The sequence below is a fragment of the Manis pentadactyla genome, chromosome 9, assembly GCF_030020395.1.
Source record: "Manis pentadactyla isolate mManPen7 chromosome 9, mManPen7.hap1, whole genome shotgun sequence".
NCBI lineage: Eukaryota > Metazoa > Chordata > Mammalia > Pholidota > Manidae > Manis > Manis pentadactyla.
The window spans coordinates 110,984,063-110,999,758 of NC_080027.1; the positions used below are offsets into that span (position 1 = coordinate 110,984,063).

Here is a 15,696-nt window from a genome sequence, read left to right on the forward strand (position 1 = left end):
GAGAGCTCTTCGTGAGCTACCATGGAGCTCTGCTGTGGGTTTTCTACCTGGATTTTTGTTTTTTTATTCAAAACAGGTTTCCAGACTCTTAAATATGGATCATATCTAGAGTAGCTAAATTATCTGATGAAAAAGCAACAGTGAAATGCTGCCTTAATTCTAATCTGGAGAAGGGTCTTGGATGAGGGTCTGGTAACGATTGACATCAGAGACAGGAAGGGCCGCTAGCTTCCTGTCCCCTCTTCGTGCCCTGTTCTTCCCCTCTGGCGCCACCTGAACCATGTTCTCTGTTCACCTCATCAGTGGCCTCCATTTGCCAAGTGCAGTGGTCAGTTTTCATCCTCATCTGACCCTGTTTCTCAGCAACACTGGACACTGTTGACCACTCACTTTGCTCCAAACATTTTTTCCTCTTGCCTTTTATGACACTTCCCTTTCCTCGGTTTTCTTCTACATCTCTTTGATCATGTCTGATTCTCAACCTAAGGTTTTCCTCTCATCTTAGGCTTCAGAAGCCTCTCTATGCCTACAGCTGTAAAATATGTATCTCCAGCTCTGACCTTGTTCTCCCCTGAGCACCAGTTTCCTGTTCTATTCCTATTCCTGTTCTTCTAAGTCTCCTCCTGGATGCCTTCCATTTGCACCTCCACATCCACTCTTCATATTTCTCCACCCTGACAACACCTGCATGCGCGATATCAAATGTCAGCCTCCATTGCATTCAGGCAGCTGGAAGCACATGCAGGAGATTGGAGAGATGGAGGTGGGTGAGGGCAGAGCATTTATTCCAAGGCCCCCATTCCCGTATCTGTAGGATCCCTGTGACTTGGTGACTTTAATCAAAGTCCTCAGCTCCTGGCAGGTGGTCTCCAAACAGCTCTTTCTGATTTTAGGTTCTGGGTAACTGCTCCTTCGTCCCAACTCCTGACACCCAGGTTATAGAGCCCTGCAGTTCCTATACTCTCCTTGTGGCCCATACTTCCATAGATAGTATCTTTATTAAACTCTCTTTAAGTCTTGCTAACTTGAATGTGCCAGTTATTTTCTGCTGTGATCTTAATTTGGGTGGCTAAGGATATCTCAAATTTAAGCAAATTCAAGATTAATTTCTTTATGCAACTGTTTTCCCTGAATCTTATTCATTGTCATTAAAAATACTACTGTCTATGTAGGTGCTCAAGCAAAAATCACACACTTATCCTTGATTCTTGTTTCTGTTACTTCCCAGAAGCAGTCAGCCAGCAAGGGCTATTGTTTCTATCTCAAATCTGACCACCTTTTACTGCTTCAACTGCCACCACCCGGGTCCACACCGCTGCCACCTCTCGCCTAGAATAGCTTCCTTAATTGGCTTCCCTGCTTCACTCTGCTCCCCTACAATCCACTCTCCACTTGGCAGTCAGAGTAATCCTTTTAAAATGTAAGTCAGATCACATCACTTTAAAACCCTCCAAGAGTATCTCACTGCACTTAAATTTAACCCCAAATTCCTTGCCGTGACCTACACGATCGGCTCTCACTGCTTCACCAGTGTGCCTTGCTTGTCTGGAGTGTCCTTTAGATGTCACTGCGGCTGGTCTCTGGTCTCTCCATCACTACCCACATGTCCTCTTTTACAAAGGCTCTCTCCAGCCTCCCCAGCGAAAGCAGCCTGAGTCCCATTGCTCTGACTTGTGTAACCTTATTCTGCCGTCGCTCTCTGAAGTGGTCCTGTCCGTCTGTATGGATGTGGGTCAGTCTCCCTCAGCTGCAGCATGAGCTTCGTGAGAGTGGAGACCTGTTTTCACCTTGTTCACATGTCCGTCCTGATGACCTTGAACAATGCCTGCATGTAACAGATGCTCAGTTTATTTGTTGAATGAATAAATGAACAAACCTTTGTTTCTCCAAGAGGTTTGGGCTAATTCAGACCCTACCAGCTGCAAAAGTATCCAGAACCCCACTTGAGCTAAAAGTGGGAAGGTAGAAAAGGGAAGATGAAGAGCAGTGAGTTTAGTACAGTGGAAAGAGCCCTGGATTCTAGCTCTTTTGTTGTAGACAAGTTACTTAACCTCTCTCTTCCCTTAGTTATAATAGAAGCAGGTGGCAAATAATGATCTAAGTTCTCTTCAAAAATACTCTGATTCCGTGCTAGCGGACACTGCTCAAACAAGGGTTGGCATGTATGCCTTTTATTTTTTAAGAGAAGAATCCTGCTCACTCTGTTGTGTAGGAAATTTATGGTGCCAAGAATAGCACATCATCTTTCTTCGTATCATCAACATGAACATGAATGTGCCATTCCTCGGCACAGGAGAGATTAACGCCTGAGCCTGACTCACTTACAGAGCCCTTTTAATGCATGATTTCAGTTAATCCTCAGAGCGATCGAAGCAGGCAGACCGATGCAATCTTTCAAATAAGGAAATGGTGATAGAAGCAGAAGGCCACTCCACTGATGTAGCACAGTGCCAGGACTCTGCCTGGATCCTCTGCTCTCCTAGGCCGGTGCCCCGTCCTCTGCACCATGTTGCCTCACATCTGATGGTTAGCCAGGCACTTTTGTAACCAGTGGGCATTTGTAACCAATAGCACCAGAAATGTCTAAGGCCTTTCTTTCATAACATCAGATTGTCTCATGCCTAGGTAAAAGGTGTGAGCTCTGTGATGACGGCTACTTTGGAGACCCCCTGGGTGGGAATGGCCCTGTGAGGCTCTGCCGCCAGTGCCAGTGCAATGACAACATCGATCCCAATGCGGTTGGAAATTGCAATCGCTTGACAGGAGAATGCCTGAAGTGCATATATAACACTGCTGGCTTCTATTGTGACCGGTGCAAAGATGGATTTTTTGGAAATCCCCTGGCTCCCAATCCAGAAGACAAATGCAAAGGTAATCAGCTATTGGCCAGATTTTGTCAAATTGTACTCATTTATTCTGAGAATTCGCTGTGTGGGCCCTAATTATTTACAGCTTGGTCTTAATGCAGCACCGTTTAACAGAAACAACATGCAAAAATTTTCTAAGCCAACACATTAAAATAAGGAGAATCAGGTGGAATTAATTTTAATAAGTTTTATTTCACCTGATATATCCAACATATTACCATTTTCATGAATCAAGACAAAATTGAGATATATGTTCTTTTTCCACACCAGCTCTTCAAAATCCAGTGTGTATTTAACATGTGCAGCATATCTCAATTCAGACCAGCCACACTTCAGGTGCCCAGTAACCACAGGTGGCTGGTGGCTACTACATTGAACAACACAGGCCTAATTAACCTATTTTGTATGGCTTATAGTTTAGTATCTCTGAGGTGATTTGCATCTTTTGCTGTCTTCCTACCTTAGCCTGTAATTGCAATCCCTATGGGACTGTGAAGCAGCAGAGTAGCTGTAACCCTGTGACCGGACAGTGCGAATGTCTGCCTCACGTGACCGGCCGTGACTGTGGAGTTTGCGACCCTGGATTCTACAACCTGCAGAGTGGGCAAGGCTGTCAGAGGTGAGACTTCAGTTGCCATTGGTGGAGGTAATGTTTGCTCTTTTGGTTGTGAGATGAGTTATATTAACAGTTGCCTTGATTTTTTTTTTCCATAAATTATTTGAGTGCCTAATATAGATGGGGCATCCTTGGAGGCAATCCTGGAGAGTTGTAATTTAGCTAATGGGAGAAAGGGATGGAACGCAGCAGCCCCAGCTATGTCAGAATCACCATTAAAAATAATACAAATTACAGGGGCCTTCCTGAGACACTTAGAATCAGAGCCTCTGGGGTGGCAGCCTAGGACTTCCTCTTTTCAAAGCTGTATGATGCCAGGTTGGAGAGCCACTGGTCCTGGTTTTAATGGCAGAATAACAGGGTTTGTATGGATTAGATTAGAGAAAGAGGTTCTGAACAGAATTCATGAAAATTACTTGAACTTCAGGGTTTCGGTAACCCTTAACATTCCATCTTCATAGACTTAATATTATGATTTCTCATATAAATGACATCAGTCCTATGCTGAAAGGAAAAACAAAAGGTTTGCTTAAGGGTGTTTTTCTTACCTGAGAAATGTCATGTGCTCATTTTCAGGTGTGAGTGCCATGCCTTAGGGTCCACCAATGGACAGTGTGACGTCTACACTGGCCAGTGTGAGTGCCAGCCTGGCATCACTGGTCAGCACTGTGAGCGCTGTGAAGTCAACCACTTTGGATTTGGACCCGAAGGCTGTAAACGTAAGGCAGGGTGTTGGTGGCCCTGAACTCTGAGCCTCCCCTCATTCCAGTTAGAACTGTGAGTCCAGAAAGGACTTTGACAGCTTCAGCCTAGTCACATGGCTTGTAGTCGGGGCTGTACCTAAGTCATCACTGATGCTTTTTCAGTGAATATTATTCTTTAAAACTCTGGGATTGAGAGCTTCTCTGTTTTCTTTGCAACCACCTTATCTATGTCTTCTTTTATAGTGTTTGTGATTCTTCCTTTTTCCAATCTTTTGTTTTCCCAAGAAAAAGTCTCCCTTTGATTAATGAGCTTACTTGCTGTAAGAAAAAGTTTAATGAAACTTTTTTATTGATCACATTTTTAGTGCAGATAGTGAAAGAGAGAGAGGATTTTGCTTATAACGTGTTTGTTGACTTACTGACTACAGTTGCTTCCCACCCTTGGGGCCCCTTTGGTGCGGTCACATATAAACATCTGCTTCTCTTTGGCATAAACACAGGCCTGGAATTAGGCCTCAGAACAGTTTGGGTTTTTGCTTTCTGAATTCCATCATTTCTCCTGTGGAATGTAGCATAAGTCTTTGACTCAGTTCAGAGAACGAAGTGAGTAAACAAACTATAAAATAATGTAAAATAAGCATTAGCATTTGGGTTTTCTGGTTCCTTAGTAAGAGAAATATTGAACAGTGGGAAGATGAACATAGAGATGATTTCATGAAGTGTACAAAAAGGGCACTGGTTAGTTTAATAGATTAATTTCTGTAATTAAGTAACATAAGAATGCACATTTTTAAAACTTTCTTTTGCTCTAAAAATTTCTCTCTGCTAAGCAGACTTAACTATTTAAATTCTCAGAAATTGGCCTGTTTTTTTTTTTTAAAAAGTCTACTTATAATGATAGTTTATTTATTGATAGTCATCTGAGTTAAAAGAAAATGCTGTCTTTCTTCTCCTTATTATGGACTCTTTCCCTTTATTCTGCAGCCTGTGACTGTCATCCTGAGGGGTCTCTCTCACTTCAGTGCAAAGACGATGGTCGCTGCGAATGCAAAGAAGGTTTTGTGGGAAACCGCTGTGACCAATGTGAAGAGAATTATTTTTATAATCGGTCCTGGCCTGGCTGCCAGGAATGTCCAGCATGTTACCGGCTGGTAAAGGATAAGGTAAGCTGTCAACAGTGCACGCATGCATACATTCATTCATTCAGCAGACATTGAGTGGGCACTTCCTATATACTAAGCTCTAGAGAAAAAGAGGTGAACAAGATAGACACAGCTCCTGTAGTCAAACATTTAGGTTCCAGTTGGGAGACAGATAATAAAAATTAAAGAAATACTGAGATAAGTGCCAGAAAGAATACAAACAGAGAATAACTGGGGGAACTGCTTTATATAAGGTCTGTCTAAGAAAATTAATTTAAGGTGAACTCATAAGGAAAAGATGGACAAGTCAAATGAGAAGTGGTGGGTATGCTGTTCTAGGCAGAGGGAATGTGGGGTACAAAGGCCTCGGAGCTGGGGGATGTTTGGAGTCTCTTGAATGAGGAGGGAGTGGTTTGTGATATGACTAGAGTAGTGGCTGGAGACAGCTTATGTTGTACCCCATGACCATGACCATAGTAAGGAATTCAGATTGTATTCCAAATCCAGTGGGAATGAACTGAAGAGGTTTATCCAGTTTAAACTGAAATCCAGTTTGTATTTTAAGAAGAACACTTGGAACTGCTTTATGAAGAATGATGGTTAGGAGGGAGGCACAAGAGGAAGCCTAGATTGAATTGGATAAATATGTGGGTTTGAGGGACAGGGAGTTAGAGGAGGCACAGATAGAGAAAGAGAAGAACCAAGGATTCTTTTTTTTACTTAAGGTAGCTGGAGGCATTATTTACTGAGACGGTGATGACTCAGAACAGATCTTAGGGGAAAAAAAATGGAGAGTATAGTTTTGGTTGTTGAGATACCTATCTGAGAGTGGAGTGGAGCTATCAGGGATGTAATCTAAATGCAAGGGCGAGGTCAGAACTGGAGAATCATCAGCATGTCGTGTTTAAAGTCAAAGTAATGAGCCTGACGGTTTTTCTTTTGATGTCAGAGAAATAAAGAAACATTACCCATGTATCTATCTAAAAGTAGACGTACGTGGAATGTATAGACCTACAGTGTTTATGGAGTGCCCCTTTGATGATTATTGTTGCTGGAAGTGCAGTTGATTTCTTCAGGAATATTTGCACAACCTGCGTTCTGTTTTCTTCCTTTATTATGTTAGGTTGCTGATCATCGAGTGAAACTCCAGGAATTAGAGAATCTCATAGCAAACCTTGGAACTGGAGAGGAGGTGGTAACAGATCAAGCTTTTGAGGACAGACTAAAGGAAGCAGAGAAGGAGGTTATGGACCTCCTTCGTGAGGCCCAGGACGTCAAAGGTATGCACAATTAAAGAGTGGATAACTTCTGTGAGATGGACCCATCTTTAGATATGGCTGCTAATTCAAGGGTAATTTGCATGGTTTTATAAAATTCTTTCTCAACTTTTAAACTATGTTTGCAATATGAATTGTTTTTTAAACAATATGTAAAAAATACAAGAACCTGTCAACTTAATGTTTTAAGATACAGTAATTCTCCCAACATATCATAAACAATAGGTGGTAAAATTCTAACCGTTTTATGTCTGTTCCATTACAGTGGTGTTAAATAGGTTGAAAAAAATCTTTAAAGTTTTGCATTTTGTGTGGGCAAAATTTTCGACTGATTTTAAGTAGAAAATTTGAACTTTGATTTTCTGTCATTCTAGTGATTGAAAATGTATTTTATGCACTGTTCTATTTCCTTAGAAAGTATTCTCATAAAAAAAAACAGTGCAGACTTCAAGTACTGACTGAACAGTTAGCTACTGAATATATAACATTTAGAATTTACAAAAGTAAAGATTAAAAATTAGTGCCTACTTATGAAATTTTCTGTTAAATTAATGAACAAATGTGCTAATAACATATACAAGCATATATTTTACATATTGTGTCCATATTTAATGCCCTTTGCAATTATGCAAGTCCTCAATACATTGTCTTATGATACCGATGACATGCATCAGTATCATAAAAAGGGGTTGACTTAAAACTTTAAAACAGTTTGTTTGAAAATACTTTGATTTTAAAAGAAACAGTTTTGAAAACTTTGAAAGTAATAAAAAAGTTATTTTAAATAATTTACTTTGTAGATCACTTTAAACTTTTATTTTTATTATTCTCTGAATTAAACATTTTTCTAAATTTGGATGAGTCCTTTTCTATCCTTACGGAGGGCCTATAGTATGCCAGACATTGTGCTGGACACAATAAGGAAAAGATGAATATGAGAGTGTTCCTTCTGTCAAGGTGCTCACTCTCTGGCTGAGGTCACTTTTGTTTTGGGGCTTTCCATCACTGAGGTAGATACTGGTGCTCACAGACACTCGTAGTAAATGTTCATTAACATTATACACTTAGGACCCTGGTAATGGACTTCCCTGTTGAGTTGATGAATCTATCCTCATGTTCATCTGGAGTTAGAGAAGTCTACCTGTCAGAAAACAGGTCAACCAAAACTAAATACATTGCCTATTTCTTGTTGTAAATATCCTAATAGATAGAATTTGATTTTATAATGTTATTAAAGTAGACAAGGAGGTAATTAGATGCATGTGGTTTGGGCCAGTTTGTTTAATTTTTATGATCCAGAAACTGTTCTGTGAGGTAAATTTTGAGGAATTGAAAAATAAAATGAGAGATCAATAGGTTGTTAACTTCAGGTGTTTGGTTTTTGTTTTGGTGGCAGTAACATTTTAAGTTACTTTTATGTTAACATTTTAATGTTAACATTTAAGTTAACATTTAAACATAGGTTAAGAAGAATTTCTGTTTCCAGAACTGTATAAATAATAGTGGTTATTTCAGGATGTTCATTCTTCAGCATGACTTTTAACACACAGCTTTCCATCATGGATTCCCTTATATCAACGAATTCACATCTGTTTGCCATATACGTTGAAGAATTAAATGTAGGTTATCATTCTTAAGTGCCCATCACTCCACCTGAGAGGTGGGGTTTGGGGTTTGGCTGCAGCTCTGGCGCCAGCATCGTCAGCACATGGGGAGTGAGGGATGTGAGAGGGAGGTCGCCGGTGCCGCTGCTCTCCATGCTCCGTGGCTTGGGCAGCCCCAGCCACATCCAGCTCCCCTCGGCAGCACTGACCACTGCTTTCCTCTGCCCAGGCAGGTGTTCCGATGGAGGAAAGATCTGATAGGAGGCCATGGCCATCATACCTCTCCGAGAGCCATGGGGAGCTGGGGAGCATACTGTCCTGCTGCTTCTGATGGCTTTGGGAGGACCATGGTGGGGCTGGGGTTAAAGTCCACTCCCACTAAGACCAGATTCGTGGAGTTCCGGCTGACCTTTTGTTAGGTTCAAACTTGTCAAGAAAAGAAATACCTTCCTAATTTATCTTTTCAGACTATTCCAAATTACTCATTTGTAGTTTAAACTTGTGTTTATTCTGCAGCTTTAAAAGGATATTATATGGTACAGTTAGGTCTTACAGTTACACATTGGACTTGGAAGGCATTTGAAGTGGTCCTACCATTAGGTCATCTGTTTGCTTTTCAGATACTATTGTTTCTCTAAAAACCTGGCCAGAGAGGTTGATACCTGTTAGATTGTTGAGGACCTAAAGGGAAGGGGCTTCTATAACTTCATTGGCTGCTTAGGCTTCCTTAATTTCTATGAGTTTCTATGATTTCAACTTGTTTTTATCTTTTGTATTTTCTTAAAAAAAATCATTAGATTATTGAAGAATTGTTTAATCATCTGAGCAGAGCCATTATGTATAGCTAGGCAATATAAACACCAGCTTTGCACGTGTATTTGGTGGCCCTGCTTACAAGTTGCTATTTTCCAAACCTGTATTCCCCTTTATTGATCTTAACTTTGACTTCTTTTTCACCTTCCTTGGAAAATGTAGACACCAACACTGAGCATCATGCGAAATAAGAACATCAGTTTTGAATAGGACTTAATGGTTCTTGTGTATTAATATAACCTCACGACATGTGAGAATTTTAATAATGACAATTATATTTGTAAGGGCTTATATTTATCTTTTGATTTATTAAATCAGGTATGAGGTTTAAGTTGAATGGGCATAATTAATAAAGAACAATTTGAAGAACTATGCAAAAGCAGAAATCAAACTGAAAGAAATTACTTGGCTGTGCCAGGGGGCAGGGAGTGGCCACAAGAGACTGCCTACTTTATTTTACTAAATGAATTTAATTTGCCATACTTCAGCATCCGTTTTGAACCTCATTTTTTCCTAGTTTAGAAAAATGTCCAACTCAGTGCTGGTAGTGCTTTTAACATGGTATTTTTATGATTAAGTCTGGATGTGCCGAAATACCAAAATCTTTCCCTCATCAGACATGTCTTGGGTGTCTTACCTTTGCCAGTCACCATATACAACTGGGGATAGAGTGACAAGTAAGAAAGAGGGGCTTATATTCATTCACAAGTGGGGCCATCATGTGATTGGAGACAGCATGATGAACGCAGTAGCGGAGGTTCTCCTGGGCCCACTGAAGACTGACCCGCTGAGCTGATGAGCTTGGGGAAAGCATGTGAGAAAGATGCTCTCTGGAAGAGTAATGATAAGTAGTACCTCAGATTTCATGGGGGATGATCTTTCCCCTCTGCCATCAGGGAACTTATGGGCTCTCTTCTGTACTACCATTGCAGATGTAGACCAAAATTTGATGGATCGCCTCCAGAGAGTGAATAACACCTTGTACAGCCAAATTAGTCGTTTACAGAATATCCGGAATACCATTGATGAGACAGGAAATTTGGCTGAGCAAGCACGTGCCCGAGTAGAAAGCACAGAGCAGTTGATTGAAATCGCATCCAGGGAACTTGAGAAAGCAAAGATTGCGGTTGCCAATGTGGTGAGTGATGATGGCAAAGGTGGGGGTGGCGGAGACCCTTGGCAGTTTGTAGCAAATCTGTTATTGACTACAGAGTGTTTTTTTGACTAAATTGACTCCTTGTGTCTTTTTATTTGTCTCTGAACATGAAGCAAGAAAGCTACATTGCTCTTCCTTGTCATAAAATTTTATCACAAACTGGACAAAAAGCAAAGGATATTAGGGTCCTTTCTCTGGCTTTGTTCTTACTATGGCACTAGGCAATTTAAACTGCGTTTATCCTTCCCTGAAAACAAATAATCTGCAGTCAAGGATGCTCATGCTAAAGATTTCTGAAGTTAAGGGACCATCTTTTTGCTAAATAACATGAATGAGAATTTGATTTTGACATCTGCTTTATTAAATTTAAATAATTCAGTCCTTTGAGATGAGTGCTCTGATTATATCCTCTTCAGTCAATCACTCAACCAGAGTCTACGGGGGACCCAAACAACATGACTCTCCTGGCAGAAGAGGCGCGCAAGCTTGCTGAACGGTAACGTCCAGATCCCTGTTTCATGGTTAACTTAGACAACTTTGCTCATGGTGTGTATGTATTGTCCCGTTCTATACCCACAAGACACTTCCACATAACCCACTTTGCAAAGTTTATGCTCTTTTCAGAAATGTTAATGAGCTCCGTGTATTCTTTTCTTCCCTTTGCTTTGAAATTAGAATATTTACTTTAAATATTAGACTAAGATGGTTTAGAGAGAAATTGTATTTGCACATCTCAAAGAAAACTGTAACATTTCTAGGTTTTTTATTTCGAAACCTGAAAGTTAATAGGTTACTAAGAAGCTCAGTAGAATTTAGGTTTTTTTAAAAATTTTTTAAATTAATTTTTAACAAAAATGTTTAATTTTCAAGTTTCAATAGAAAACATTTACTAAATGGTACATTTGAAAATCAGCCAAAGTAATTCATTCCTGTTTTTTCCTTAAAGATTTTTTTATTAAATGTAAGGTAAACTCTTAAGAAGACTTTAAATCATAGAAGGCATTAAATGAAAAAAAGTGTTTTTAAAAATAAAATTGCTAGAATGTAGGCTCTATGAGGGTAGGCATTTTTGCGTGTTTTATTTGTTGCTGAAGTTCTAATACCTAAACCAATGTCTGGCATGTAGGGAGCACTCAGTGGATGTTTGTTGAATGCTTTGCAGAACAGCTTCATAGACCTCATGCATGTGGTGTGCTCAAGCCTGATGTTAGAATTTTAGCCTTCATGTCCAGAGCAATTACAGTGGCTTCTTGCTTTAACATGTGCTCACTTTCTATTCTTTATAAATATGAATGAGTGAGCTGTGTAATTTGGTTGATAGAACATTTATGGTTTCATAGCTGGATTTTCTGATTCAAAGAAGGCAGCTGAAAACATTAGGAAAAACTCCCAAGAAAATTAGGTCTTGGAGATGAATTAATTCTAGTGTACTTCATACATGAATTTTGAAGGAAAATTGATCATACCAAAAAGAAGGGCCACATGTTACAGTGTAACAATGCAATATGAAATTTTATTGCTGGGAAAAAACAACACCTTCGCAGTGAACCAGCTAAAACGCATTATTTGGCTGGAGTCCCCATTGACATGTTCCTTGCAGTTTGGTGTTGAGTTGGTTTTCCTGACCAGTAACTAGGTGCTGTTTCAAGACTATGTAGTAAGCAGGGCTAGGGCTGGGGTGGGGGTTGGTGCTGGGGTTAGGGTTAGGGTTAGAAAAAAAAGACTATGTAGTAAGTGAACCAGAGTAGCAATTAAATATTAGGTTGGTATTTGTGTTTAGGACTAGATACATGAGGTACTGTTAGCACACACAGTTTTATATATAAATTGCTCTTAAAGAACTATATTTAGAAGTAGTATTTGAAGAAATACAAACATTTGTCTTTATTAATTTTATACTATTTTCTCTGAAAGTATCATTTTCTCAAAATACACAGAATGCTATTTATAAACTTATCCCCACTGAAATGATTGCAAAATTCCAAATTTGTAAGATTTTCCAATATTTGTAGAACTCTACTCATTAGTATATATATAATGTATATATGACAAGGTAAGCATTATCTAAATTTTCTGCTTCTTTCCTTATTAGATGGTTATTTCATGGTTTATTTTTTCTCCTGTGTTATATAGCCATAAACAAGAAGCTGATGACATTGTAAGAGTGGCAAAGACAGCCAATGATACATCAACTGAGGCATATAACCTGCTTTTGAAGACACTAGCAGGAGAAAATCAAACAGCATTTGAGATTGAAGAACTTAATAGAAAGTGAGTATAATAATTTAAAAGTGGCTTATAGCCCTTCAGTTCTTGTAAGTAACACCAGTTCAATGAAAAATTAAGTGATGATGGAGTCAGGGCATGTGTTCATGCAGTAAGATTTCTTTTTTGTTAATCATGCTTTGAAATAGTATACTAATTAGAGCAGGGGATGTAGAGCCACAGAGATTTTCTGGATCCAGTTACTGTTAATGCACTGAATGGTACCAAGACTAGTCATGATACTTAAAACTGTACATAAATAGGAAAAGAAATAAAAATACCATAGAGTAAGTAGAGAAAATATACTTGAGCTACCAGTATTTAAAAGGTGTCTGAAATAAAGTATATGGTAAACATGTGTTATAAACATGTGAAATATAAATTTAAGGTATGTTAGTATCAAATAATAGCATTTTAACATCACAGGTTTTTGTTTTTTTTTTTGAGGGTTTGGAAATACCGTCACAGTGATTTAAATTAGAATGAATCTGCTTAACGATAAGATGCTAAAAGCAACTTAAGTTTTTCATTAAATCACATTTTATTACTTAGGTATGAACAAGCAAAGAACATCTCACAGGATCTGGAAAAGCAAGCTGCCCGAGTACATGAGGAGGCCAAAAAGGCTGGCGATAAAGCTGTGGAGATCTATGCCAGCGTTGCCCAGCTGACTCCTGTGGACTCAGAGGCCCTGGAGGTATGGGGTTCACAGCCGGGATGTACCGGGCTTTGGCGGCCACAGTCAGCACTCATCCACAGGGACTCCCTACTCCCCGGGGACGGACGGACGGACACACACACACAGTCTCTCTCTCTCTCTCTCTCTCTCTCTCTCTCTCTCTCTCTCTCTCTCTCAGGATAAGAGCTATTCCAACTGCCCTGCCACTCTCACCAGTACCTTCTCTAGCCTCTAAGTGACTCTGGTAGAATTTAAGTCTATTTTACATATGTCAATAGAACTCACTAAGGTAAAGAATCCTGTAATTATCAACACTTAATAGCAAAGTCTGCTTTAGTGATATGAGTGATGACTCCTAAATCTTTAATGTACATTCAAATTATAATGTACTTGAATTCATTAAAAGAGATACACCTGTTACTCCCAGCCACTATCTGGTTGAGAACGACAGAGAAAAGACAGTTTAAATGAAAGAACTATATATCAGGATGCTCTGGAGCAGGTGAAATATTTTGGGATTGGTTAGTGTTTTATTTCATCTGTACTCTAATCATAAACCCTCATACCCAGCTCTGTATCAGTGGTATATTTTTCACATTAAACTTGAAATTTATGAAGTTTCACTTCTGACTCTGAGATATCAACTTGATTTTTGCTATGAAGGTTTGGTTCTCATCAGACATGTACACACTTCATGATTTCACATATATAAAAACCCAAACCATAAAGTGTTGGGTTAGAATTTGAGGATAGGCAAAACTAATCTATGATGATAGAAAACACACTGGGTGGTTTTGGGTGTGGAAATTGACTGGAAAGAGACAAGGGAATTTCCTGGCTTAGAATTATTCTGTATCTTGATTGGGGTGTTGATTACACAGGTAAATAATAAATTGTCAAAACTTATCAAACAAAGCACTATGCATTTCACTGAGTCTAAAGTAGACCTCAATTATTTCTAAAAAATTCATGAAATCTTGACCAGTGCTATTCTTTTAAAAATATCTACTGAGTATTAATGTTAGGGAGTTACTAAGCCAGTCTTTTTCATCAGATTACTGGTTTGTCTAAAATGTAATGATCTTGCTGGCTTTTCATAGAATGAGGCAAATAAGATAAAGAAAGAAGCTGAGGATCTGGACAGTCTGATTGACCAGAAGTTAAAAGATTATGAGGACCTCCGAGAGGACATGAGAGGGAAGGAGCTGGAAGTAAAGAACCTTCTGGAGAAAGGAAAGACCGAACAGCAGGTTAGTTTGATTTGCACTTTGCTTCATTTCTTGAGGCAAAAATTGGGACTGTCCAGGTGTCACTTGGGTAGGTGATGTTACCACAGTTGGAGAAGCAGCAAACCATAAAGTGTTCAGAGAGGGGCCGCATGCGGGGTGCCCAGGCCTTATGCGCGGTGCTCGGGCCCTACCTGCTCGCAAGTTTCAGGGTGACAGCATGCATGACATGCCTGGTCTGTTAGGAGAGCAAAGGGATTTGCCTTCTTGTACTCTGACCTGCCCTGTGTTTGCAGACTGCCGACCAGCTCCTAGCCCGAGCGGATGCTGCCAAGGCTCTTGCAGAAGAAGCTGCTAAAAAGGGGCGGGATACCTTACAGGAGGCCAATGACATTCTCAACAACCTGAAAGGTATGGAAGAGTCAGCTAATGGTATATTTGTATGCTTCCTCCACTAAGGCAGCTTCATTTCCTTTCCCCTTTTTTTTTTTTTTTAGTTTTTACCACAACGTTCTTAGAACCTACACAATGTGAAAGATAATAGTGTAATAATTCCCATATACCTATCAGCCAGATTCAACAGTTGTGATTTTTACTACACTTACTTCATCCCTCAGCACTCACCCTACTTCCTTTATGCTGAAGTATTTCAAAGAAAAATTCCAAAGCTCGTGTAATTTTACCTCTGCATACATCAGTATGAAAACCAAGGGTGGAAAAAGAGGAGGTTTTCTTATGTTAGGATAACTCACGTACTCAAAATAGGCCTACTTAGCTGATTTATGTTGGTAAATGGAGATTATCTTTGATTGTCTCGGCAAATTGCATCTCAATCTTTGTGTGTTGTTTCCTCACCCAAGATAAATATACCCAATTCACCGTGTAGCCCTGGACTCTGGTAAAATAGCCATAGTTTCTATAAACACAGAAGCATAGAATAATTGTAGAATGTGAGTTGAGTGTATTGTTGAATGTGTCAGTGTGGTTGGGTTAGAATCCCTGCTCCATCTCTTACTTACTGTGTGTCCTTGGGGAAATGATCTACCTCTTTAAGCCTCAGTTTTTTCACACACACAGTGATACAATGCCTGCGTCCCAGGCGCATAAAGTTCTTACCTCTGTACCTAACACAAAGTAAACATTAAATAAAGTGCAGCTTGTAGTAATAGCTGAGGTGGTGGTGGAGGCAAATCCAGTTCTCTGCATCAAAGTTAATTTATCAACTAAGAATTTGCTTTTCAGAGACAGCTGTTTGCTCACATGAATCTAGAGATAGACGCTTCATTCTCCTGAGACTTCTGGCCATGCTGCATTTCATTTTTCTCCCCTGACTGCCACTAAACAATC

General features: G+C 39.6%; 1 protein-coding gene across 1 annotated transcript in view; it reads left to right on the forward strand.

Annotated features, from left to right (window-relative positions):
• Positions 1-15,696, forward strand: part of LAMC1 (laminin subunit gamma 1) — a 134,308-nt gene that overhangs the window by 103,825 nt on the left and 14,787 nt on the right. Inside the window, exons 14-24 of the mRNA XM_036912584.2 lie at positions 2,626-2,871; positions 3,333-3,486; positions 4,060-4,202; positions 5,172-5,350; positions 6,453-6,609; positions 9,956-10,161; positions 10,596-10,675; positions 12,313-12,450; positions 12,997-13,141; positions 14,224-14,373; positions 14,646-14,760. Coding sequence (XP_036768479.2) covers positions 2,626-2,871; positions 3,333-3,486; positions 4,060-4,202; positions 5,172-5,350; positions 6,453-6,609; positions 9,956-10,161; positions 10,596-10,675; positions 12,313-12,450; positions 12,997-13,141; positions 14,224-14,373; positions 14,646-14,760 — 1,713 coding nt within the window. The remainder of the gene's footprint in view (positions 1-2,625; positions 2,872-3,332; positions 3,487-4,059; positions 4,203-5,171; positions 5,351-6,452; positions 6,610-9,955; positions 10,162-10,595; positions 10,676-12,312; positions 12,451-12,996; positions 13,142-14,223; positions 14,374-14,645; positions 14,761-15,696) is intronic.